The sequence below is a fragment of the Acipenser ruthenus genome, chromosome 39 (assembly GCF_902713425.1).
Source record: "Acipenser ruthenus chromosome 39, fAciRut3.2 maternal haplotype, whole genome shotgun sequence".
NCBI classification, from domain to species: domain Eukaryota; kingdom Metazoa; phylum Chordata; class Actinopteri; order Acipenseriformes; family Acipenseridae; genus Acipenser; species Acipenser ruthenus.
In genome coordinates, this window is record NC_081227.1 from 7295869 (window position 1) to 7306866 (window position 10998).

Consider the following 10998-nt stretch of genomic DNA (forward strand, 5'->3'; position numbering starts at 1 on the left):
AAAAAAATAAAAGAAGAAATCGGAACACGAGCTGTATTATGTAATTTGATACGTTACATTTAGACTTTTGCGTTTAACACAATTAGATACAATTATCATCGCAATCGAGTTAAAGAGACAAGGCAGCCTGCCCTCAAACGAGGACAATGCGCTCAGTGGGTTAATATAATATAATATAATATAATACGTTTGATGCACAGTAATAGCGGGGAGGGACTACAACACACAGAAACTCATATTCCCGTCATGCTCAGCGGGGTCTTCCTGTTGGAAGGTCGCCTGCAGCTCCGGGGCGGACGGGCAGCAGCGAGGCTGATGCGGAGGATGGAGGAGGAATGGCAAACTGAGGGCTGTGATGAGGGGTATCAGGACGCCATGAAAACACCAGGCAGGACCTCCATTGCATGACACATCTGCTGGACCGCATTCCCGTTTGCAGGACTTTAACACTGGGACGATGTCTTCGATTTTCTCTGCTTTGTTGCTAGAAAAAAACACACACACACACACACACACAAGGTAAAATATAACCGTGAAACGGCATCGGATGAAGATTGATATCACCAGCGGTATCTGTTATAATTAATCTAAAGTGGCATGCATCGATTTTGAAACTGGGGATGCAGAACTCTAGTAATCATTTATAAACCGTTATTTATCATCGGAACCGTCTTCATCACCAGCCAGTACATCTCTATGTGTTTTAGTGAAATACATTAAACGTGTGATCTATGGGGTTAGTAAATAACTAACAGACACCAAAGAAACACACATCATTTCAGTATACAATTAATAATAATAATAATAATAATAATATTAATAATAATAATAATAATAATAATAATAATAATAATAATAATGATGGATCTTCAGCTTCTGCCGTGGCTGCTGCTTTCCTGGACGGTCGTGGAGTTGTTTGAACCCGATAATAAGGATAATGATAATATTGGTTATGGTAGCGGGAGAGACGGGCATGTCGGTATCCGGGTGCCTCTTCGCAACGGTATCCAGGATGTGGAATTCGGCGCTCCTCCGCCGCCGCGCGCCAGGGTCCCCAGGTCGGCTCGAGACGCGGACAGCTTTCTGCAGAACATCAATTTTGTGGAGATGATTGACAACTTGAGGGGGAAGTCGGGGCAGGGCTACTACGTGGAAATGACAGTGGGGTCCCCCCCGCAAAAGGTGAGTCTGCCTTCAAGTGCAATGCGCTTCCATTGAGACCCAAGAGCACCCTGGCTTTTTAATCTTAAATCTGTTATTACCAACCAAAAATCCAAAATGTCCAAATCGCATGGTTTACCATCGGGGTGGTCCTCCGAGCGCTTGAAACTCCCTCGCCTCGCTCTGGGTTTCACAACCAGCTTCATTAAGAAGGGTATCTTTGAAAAATCAGGAGCCAGGAGTCTGCCGTCATCTGAAAAAAAAGTCAGTCTCTTGCACACTAGATGCGTTAATATCGTGCTTGTAATGCCTTCAAAACGCAGTACATAATTACACAACTGGATACAGTTGTCATAAAAACCATGTGACCAATATTTTATTTCAAGCATTCAGCGTGTGTAATGTATCTAAAAGTTGGGAAGCTAGCAATGGGCTCCCGAAAATCCTTTACCATAATGACCGTCTACTCTGTGTGTGTGCAGCCAGGAATGGCATCACGTTCATGTACTGCCCCTCTCTTGTGATTGCTAAGCCCTGACCGCTCTACCTGCCACACTTCCTTCTCTGATATGCGTCTCCAGGTGAGGCCATTGTTTCTTTACAATTGAAATAAAAAAAGTATGTGCTTGTAATAACCTGTGCTGCACAAACCCCACGTGATTCTGTATGCTATCAGTTCATCCTGTTAGGTTTTATAAGACATATCATTCATGCCCAAGTCCACAGCAATGTCTTTCCGTACGTTTCCTCTGTAGTCTTGTTGGATTTCTCAGTCTTTGTTGTTTGGCGGCAGTCCTGTAGTGCAGGTACAGGGACCCCGCTGAACCCCACGGAGAGCCCTGGGGTTCAGCAGGCAGGACCCTGGGCTTGTGAAGGGGGCTCTTAAACCACTGTGTCTGGGTTTGAGTCCCCATCCGGTCCTGCATTGGGTAACTGACCCTGAGCAGGATCAGTGAACTAGTTTAGCACCTGCTTGGTATAAAGACCTGGACTGGAATGGATCTCTGGAGAGGGGGCAGAGTTGAAACAATGCAGGCAGTGGTGGCAGTGAGGAAGGAGGCGAGCGTGCCGGAGCCTGAAAGGGTTGTATTGTGCTGGACAGTCAGGACTGGCACAGACCCCCCCTGTAACACACACGACTCACACAGACCCCCCCTCACACACGACTCACACAGACCCCCCCCTCACACACACGACTCACACAGACCCCCCTGTAACACACACGATTCACACAGACCCCCCCTCACACACACGACTCACACAGACCCCCCCTGTAACGCACACGACTCACACAGACCCCCCCTGTAACACACACGACTCACACAGACCCCCCCTCACACACACGACTCACACAGACCCCCCCCTCACACACACGACTCACACAGACCCCCCCTGTAACACACACGACTCACACAGACCCCCCCTCACACACACGACTCACACAGACCCCCCCTGTAACACACACGACTCACACAGACCCCCCCTCACACACACACGACTCACACAGACCCCCCCTCATACACACACATACCAGCTTGATTAGCCAGTGTGCTGGTAACAAGCTCAGGTGTGCAATGGGAGTTTTCATCCCAGCAGCTCTACCCTGATTCAGTGGGGTCGCAGAGCAGTGCTGAGCGTGTCTCTCCTCTGTGCGCTCTCTCTCTCTCTCTCTCTCTCTCTCTCTCTCTGTCTCTGTCTCTCTGTCTCTCTGTCTCTGTGTCTCTCTCTCTCTCTCTCTCTCTCTCTCTCCTGCTCCTCACATTGCGCAGTGTCAGGCCGCTCGTTGGCTTCCTCGGGTCAGGTTTCCAGGAGAAAGCTGATGAATTATTCACGCGTCCTTTGAAGACTTCCTGTCTCCCCTCCCAGCCCTCGCTGTGCAGCGTGTGGGGCTGGTGCGCTCAACGTCCGTCTGTAACTCTTAAACACTCAACAGGGCTGCATTTAGACGTCATAAATTCAAGGACAAACATTCGGACATTGAAAACGAGCTGCAGAGGAGCGTCTGCGTTCAGGTTTCTCTCAGGAAGTATTCCTAAGGCTCTAATAAAAGTTGGGATTTGAAGGAGTGATGGCTAAGCAGGCAGGTTTAGAAACTCCTGCCATCCCTTCCTCTCCCAGCAGTGCCCTCATTCGGAAAAGCAAGGCTGGAACAATCTATTTAACGTCAAACTCCTGCTCCCGATCATTTCAAGCAGACTTACCGCAAAATGAGCTTAATTACTATGTGGAGTTCTCCTTAATACGCTGACTTCTGTTGCCATAAGCGTGTTGACAGTGGGAGGGTGCAGATGCTCTCGGTCTGTGTAACCTGCTGTGCTCTCTCCTCTGTGCAGCTCAATATCCTGGTTGACACGGGGAGCAGTAACTTCGCGGTGGGCGCTGCGCCGCACCCTTTCCTCAGGAGGTTCTACCGTCGGGAGCTGTGAGTGTCCTCTCTCTGCGGTGTGCGGGTCACACAGCGTGGGGCAGGGCTGCACTGTTCCAGTCCTACAGGTCCTGAAGTCTGCATTCCTCCTCTTCAATTCGTTTACTCTCTGGACCTCGCGGACCGGACTGTGCAGCCCTGGCCGGTGCATTTGTTTGATAGGAGTTAGGTTGTTTATCTCTCATTCAAACACTGAAGAGCGCTACATTTATAAACACTGAACGAAATGAAACTGACAGGTGTTTTGTCTAGACGTCTAATTTTTATAATTGTAAAAAGTGTATTTTCTTAATTATTTTTTTTTATTCGGTCATTTACACTTTTGGGGTCAAATGCTTTTGAAAGCAGACCCATAGTGAGAGCATGGCAAAACAAACAGGGTTAAGGGCAATAAAAGTCTCCTCCAGACCTCGCCTTGTAAGCGTTCAGGGTGGTGTGTTGTGGGTGAAGCACGTCCCTCGCTGCCTCTCTGCTCCCTGTGCAGGGCTCCATCTCCATGGCAGCACAGCAGACAGCACTGGATCAGCAATGCCAGCTCTCCCTCACCTCTGCCTGTGTCTTTCTGCCTCCAGCAGGATCTGCTGTGCGGCAAACTAAACATGCACTAACTTTATATGGCGGCTGTATCAACTCCCTTTGTGTAAAGCCCTGCTGTGTTGCTGCTCTCGTGCCCTCCCTGCTGTGTTGCTGCTCTCGTGCCCTCCCTGCTGTGTTGCTGCTCTCGTGCCCTCCCTGCTGTGTTGCTGCTCTCGTGCCCTCCCTGCTGTGTTGCTGCTCTCGTGCCCTCCCTGCTGTGTTGCTGTGTTGACTGTCCTTCTCTCTCGCAGCTCCAGCACGTACCGGGACCTGCGCAGGAGCGTCTATGTCCCGTACACACAGGGGAAATGGGAGGGGCAGCTCGGCACGGACCTCGTCTCCATCCCTCACGGGCCCAGCGTCACGGTGCGAGCCAACATCGCCGCCATCACGCAGTCAGACAAGTTCTTCATCAATGGATCCAACTGGGAGGGCATTCTGGGGCTGGCATACGCCGAGATAGCCAGGGTGAGAGGGGAGGGGAGGAGAGGAGAAGGAGAGGAGAGGAGAGCACATTCCTCAGGGCATTCTGGGGCTGGCCTCTCCATCGCTGCAGTGTGTTTGGTCATGCTGATGAATCAGAAGCAGTGCTTTTGTGCTGCTGTGTTTTTCATGTTATTGATTTTATAAACAGTCTTGATTGCCCTGTGCTGTTTCCTACTCTTCAGTCTTCGTGTTTGTTCTCTCCCTCCCTCCCTCCCTCCCTCCCTCTCCTTCTCTCTCTCCTCCTCTCAGCCTGATGAGACTCTGGAGCCCTTCTTCGACTCCTTGGTAAAGCAGACCCGCGTCCCGAACCTCTTCTCTCTGCAGCTCTGTGGAGCCGGCCTCCTCCTCAACGAGTCCGAGACCACCGCGTCTGTGGGGGGCAGCATGGTGAGGAGAGGGGGGTGGGGAGGAGGCAGACCGGAGGTTCGAGCTGTGGGGATGGGAAGCTGTCTAGTTGTTGATATTGATGAAGATGAAGATCTATATTACCGGACTTCACCTTTCACCCCGGCTCCTTGCAGATCATTGGCGGCACTGACCCCTCCCTCCACATCGGCAGCATCTGGTACACACCAATCAGGAAGGAGTGGTACTATGAGGTCATCATCGTGAAGATTGAGATCAACGGACAGGACCTGAAGATGGACTGCAAAGAGGTACGGAGGACACCCCAAAACACTGACAAAACAAACTGCACCCCGACACCCTGCACCCCAACACAGACCCCTGCACCCTGCACCCCGACACACTGCACCCTGACACACTGACACCACGCTGCACCCCGACACCCTGCACCCCAACACAGACACCAACACCCCGCACCCCGACACCCTGCACCCCGACACCCTGCACCCCAACACAGACACCAACACCCTGCACCCCGACACCCCGCACCCTGACACCCTGCACCCTGACACCACGCTGCACCCTGACACCCTGCACCCCGACACCCTGACACCACGCTGCACCCCGACACACTGCACCCCGACACACTGACACCACGCTGCACCCCGACACACTGACACCACCCTGCACCCCGACACACTGACACCACTCTGCATTCTACGCAGCAGCAGCAGGGTCAGGCCTGGTGTAAAAGTGTGCAGTTGTATTGCACTCCCGATTTCTAAGCCTCTCTCTCTCCCTTCTCCCTTCCCTCCTCTCGTTCTCTCAGTATAACTATGACAAGAGCATCGTCGACAGCGGCACCACAAACCTGCGTCTGCCCAGGAAGGTGTTCCAGTCTGCCGTCAAGGCCATCAAAGCTGCTTCCTCTGTGAGTACCAGTGATCAGACAACAAGGCTGCTGACACAGATCTGTGCCTCTAACAATGCACGCAGACCGACTCCCAAAATCAAATGGTTACAGAGAGGAAGGTGGAATACGTGTTTCCAAACGTAGAAGTGAATTCTCGACGCTGGTAGTTTTGTTTCATTACGCCCACATGTAGCAGTGTGTAAGGCTGCAGGCGTGTTTATCGATGGCTTTGTATTTCCCCTCTCTGCAGACAGAGAAGTTCCCGGATGGTTTCTGGCTGGGGGAGCAGCTGGTCTGCTGGCAGGTTGGCACCACGCCCTGGCACATCTTCCCAGTCATATCCCTGTATCTGATGGGCGAGTCGACCAACCAGTCCTTCAGAATCACAATCCTGCCTCAGGTCAGTCAACCAGCTGACCAATGATCTGATTAACCAACCAACTAACTAACCAACCCTAACTAACTAACTAACTAACTAACTGGAGAATTGAGGATCTCCAAGCAGCATGCTAAACAAGGGGAACCAGCTCCATGGTTTTTTCAGTTGTTAAATTTCTACTGTAGGTAAAACTATAAAAACTTTAGGTCAAGTAGACAGAGGTTTCAGCAAGTGCCTTCTCCAGCATCCTCGACTCCACTAGATTCAGTGTACCGTGTGTCGCATTCAGTTTTTCGTGACACGGCCACTCACTCAGACAGCGTGCATCCGTTTCTGTTCTCTGGTCCACTGAGGATCTTGAGAGCAGTATGCTGGAGGCACCGGCCGAACCGTCTGCTTGACTTGATGTGTTTCTATTGCTTTACCTGACTTCCGATTGGATCGTGTGTTGAGGTTCAGGATGTGTTCAGTTCCTAACCCCTGACTCCCTCCCTCCCTCAGCAATACCTGCGGCCAGTGGAGGATGTGGCCACCTCTCAGGATGACTGTTACAAGTTTGCAATCTCGCAGTCCAGCACGGGCACAGTGATGGGCGCCGTCATCATGGAGGGGTTCTACGTGGTGTTTGACCGCGCCCACAAGAGGATCGGCTTCGCTGTGAGCACCTGCCACGGTGAGACCCCAAAACTAACCCTCTCCCCAACCCCAAAACTAACCCTCTCTCCAACCCCAAACCTCTCCCCAACCCCAACACTAACCCTCTCTCCAACCCCAAACCTCTCACCAACCCCAACACTAACCCTCTCTCCAACCCCAACACTAACCCTCTCCCCAACCCCAAACCTCTCCCCAACCCCAACACTAACCCTCTCCCCAACCCCAACACTAACCCTCTCTCCAACCCCAAACCTCTCCCCAACCCCAACACTAACCCTCTCCCCAACCCCAACACTAACCCTCTCTCCAACCCCAACACTAACCCTCTCCCCAACCCCAAACCTCTCCCCAACCCCAACACTAACCCTCTCCCCAACCCCAACACTAACCCTCTCTCCAACCCCAACACTAACCCTCTCCCCAACCCCAAACCTCTCCCCAACCCCAACACTAACCCTCTCTCCAACCCCAAACCTCTCCCCAACCCCAACACTAACCCTCTCCCCAACCCCAAACCTCTCCCCAACCCCATCACTAACCCTCTCTCCAACCCCAAACCTCTCCCCAACCCCAACACTAACCCTCTCCCCAACCCCAACACTAACCCTCTCTCCAACCCCAACACTAACCCTCTCCCCAACCCCAACACTAACCCTCTCCCCAACCCCAAACCTCTCCCCAACCCCAACACTAACCCTCTCTCCAACCCCAAACCTCTCCCCAACCCCAACACTAACCCTCTCTCCAACCCCAAACCTCTCCCCAACACTAACCCTCTCCCCAACCCCAACACTAACCCTCTCCCCAACCCCAAACCTCTCCCCAACCCCAACACTAACCCTCTCTCCAACCCCAAAGCTCTCCCCAACCCCAACACTAACCCTCTCCCCAACCCCAACACTAACCCTCTCCCCAACCCCAACACTAACCCTCTCTCCAATCCCAAACCTCTCCCCAACCCCAACACTAACCCTCTCCCCAACCCCAAATCTCTCCCCAACCCCAACACTAACCCTCTCTCCAACCCCAACACTAACCCTCTCTCCAACCCCAACACTAACCCTCTCCCCAACCCCAAACCTCTCCCCAACCCCAACACTAACCCTCTCTCCAACCCCAAACCTCTCCCCAACCCCAACACTAACCCTCTCCCCAACCCCAAACCTCTCCCCAACCCCAACACGAACCCTCTCTCCAACCCCAAAGCTCTCCCCAACCCCAACACTAACCCTCTCCCCAACCCCAACACTAACCCTCTCCCCAACCCCAAACCTCTCCCCAACCCCAACACTAACCCTCTCCCCAACCCCAAATCTCTCCCCAACCCCAACACTAACCCTCTCTCCAACCCCAACACTAACCCTCTCTCCAACCCCAACACTAACCCTCTCCCCAACCCCAAACCTCTCCCCAACCCCAACACTAACCCTCTCTCCAACCCCAAACCTCTCCCCAACCCCAACACTAACCCTCTCCCCAACCCCAAACCTCTCCCCAACCCCAACACGAACCCTCTCTCCAACCCCAAAGCTCTCCCCAACCCCAACACTAACCCTCTCCCCAACCCCAACACTAACCCTCTCCCCAACCCCAACACTAACCCTCTCTCCAACCCCAAACCTCTCCCCAACCCCAACACTAACCCTCTCTCCAACCCCAAACCTCTCCCCAACCCCAACACTAACCCTCTCTCCAACCCCAAAGCTCTCCCCAACCCCAACACTAACCCTCTCCCCAACCCCAACACTAACCCTCTCCCCAACCCCAACACTAACCCTCTCCCCAACCGCAAACCTCTCCCCAACCCCAACACTAACCCTCTCTCCAACCCCAAACCTCTCCCCAACCCCAACACTAACCCTCTCTCCAACCCCAAAGCTCTCCCCACCTCTCCCCAACCACAACCCTGTCCCCTATCCTCTCCCAACACCAACACTCCAACCCTCTCCCCCTCCGACCCTCCCCAACCATCTCCTCAACCCTCTCCCCCTCCAACCATCTCCTCAACCCTCTCCCCCTCCAACCATCTCCTCAACCCTCTCCCCATCCAACCATCTCCTCAACCCTCTCCCCCTCCAACCATCTCCTCAACCCTCTCCCCCTCCAACCCTCCTCAACCATCTCCTCAACCCTCTCCCCCTCCAACCATCTCCTCAACCCTCTCCCCCTCCAACCATCTCCTCAACCCTCTCCCCCTCCAACCATCTCCTCAACCCTCTCCCCCTCCAACCCTCCACAACCATCTCCTCAATCCTCTCCCCCTCCATCCCTCCCCAACCATCTCCTCAACCCTCTCCCCCTCCAACCCTCCCCAACCCCAATACTCTCCCACAGTCAGACTGCAAGTCAGGTACTGAGACGGCAACTGAGTCTTTCAACTATCGTGAGACAGTCATGCGACAAGACCAACAAATTACAATAAAGGTAGTCCAGGAGTCCCAGGACAAGCGGCCCTGAGCGACAGTCGCAAGACTCAAGTACCGTATGTGCCAGCCTTGACCCGCAGCCACACCCTCCTTCCTGTGTAGCCCCTCTCTCCTCCCTGCACACTGCCTCTCCTTGTATAACGCCTCTATCCCTCCCCAGTGCACGACGAGTTCCGCACGGCGACGGTGGAGGGCCCCTTCCTGTTCGGGGACATGGAGGATTGTGGGTACAATATCCCGCAGACGGACGAGTCGACGCTGATGACGATCGCGTACGTGATGGCGGCGGTGTGCGGCCTGTTCATGCTGCCGCTGTGCCTCATGGTGTTCCAGTGGCGCTGCTTCCGCTGCCTGCGCCGCCCAGGGGGAGACTTCGCAGACGACATCTCACTGCTCAAATAAAGAAAAACCACTGGAGAGAAACCCGGACCCCCGATTCAAACAGAACCACCCTGGAGACAAACCCGGAGCCCCGATTCAAACAGAACCACCCTGGAGAAACCCAGACCCCCGATTCAAACAGAACCACTGGAGACAAACCCGGACCCCCGATTCAAACAGAACCACCCTGGAGAAACCTGGACCCCCGATTCAAACAGAACCACCCTGGAGAAACCCGGACCCCCGATTCAAACAGAACCACCCTGGAGAAACCCGGACCCCCGATTCAAACAGAACCACTGGAGACAAACCCGGACCCCCGATTCAAACAGAACCACCCTGGAGAAACCCGGACCCCCGATTCAAACAGAACCACTGGAGACAAACCCGGACCCCCGATTCAAACAGAACCACCCTGGAGAAACCTGGACCCCCGATTCAAACAGAACCACCCTGGAGAAACCCGGACCCCCGATTCAAACAGAACCACCCTGGAGAAACCCGGACCCCCGATTCAAACAGAACCACCCTGGAGAGAAACCTGGATCCCCGATTCAAACAGAACCACTGGAGACAAACCCGGACCCCCGATTCAAACAGAACCACCCTGGAGAAACCCCGGACCCCCGATTTCAACAGAACCACCCTGGAGAAACCCAGACCCCCTGATTCAAACAGAACCACCCTGGAGAAACCCGGACCCCCCGATTCAAACAGAACCACCCTGGAGAAACCCGGACCCCCGATTCAAACAGAACCACTGGAGACAAACCCGGACCCCCGATTCAAACAGAACCACCCTGGAGAAACCCAAACCCCCCGATTCAAACAGAACCACCCTGGAGAAACCCGGACCCCCCGATTCAAACAGAACCACCCTGGAGAAACCCGGACCCCCGATTCAAACAGAACCACCCTGGAGACAAACCCGGACCCCCGATTCAAACAGAACCACCCTGGAGAAACCCAGACCCCCGATTCAAACAGAACCACTGGAGACAAACCCGGAGCCCCGATTCAAACAGAACCACTGGAGACAAACCCGGACCCCCGATTCAAACAGAACCACTGGAGACAAACCCGGACCCCCGATTCAAACAGAACCACCCTGGAGACAAACCCGGACCCCCGATTCAAACAGAACCACTGGAGACAAACCCGGACCCCCGATTCAAACAGAACCACCCTGGAGAAACCCGGACCCCCGATTCAAACAGAACCACCCTGGAGACCAAACCCGGAGCCCCGA

General features: G+C 53.7%; 1 protein-coding gene across 1 annotated transcript; it reads left to right on the forward strand.

Moving 5' to 3' along the window:
- Window positions 1–224: 224 nt before the first annotated feature.
- On the forward strand, window positions 225–9895 carry LOC117970538 (beta-secretase 1-like). Its single transcript, XM_059009878.1, has 9 exons — window positions 225–1182; window positions 3495–3583; window positions 4414–4630; window positions 4898–5035; window positions 5170–5304; window positions 5823–5924; window positions 6157–6306; window positions 6787–6958; window positions 9529–9895. The coding sequence occupies exons 1-9, from the start codon at window positions 859–861 to the stop codon at window positions 9768–9770; spliced, it is 1569 nt and encodes a 522-aa protein (XP_058865861.1). The 5' UTR covers window positions 225–858; the 3' UTR covers window positions 9771–9895.
- Window positions 9896–10998: the final 1103 nt, after the last annotated feature.

Coding starts and splice junctions, on each gene's coding strand:
- LOC117970538 (XM_059009878.1), top strand. CDS start 859: ATGATGGATCTTCAGCTTCTGCCGTGGCTGCTGCTTTCCTGGACGGTC. Junction 5,305..5,822: donor TGAAGATGGACTGCAAAGAG/GTACGGAGGACA, acceptor TCGTTCTCTCAG/TATAACTATGACAAGAGCAT. Junction 6,959..9,528: donor CGCTGTGAGCACCTGCCACG/GTGAGACCCCAA, acceptor ATCCCTCCCCAG/TGCACGACGAGTTCCGCACG.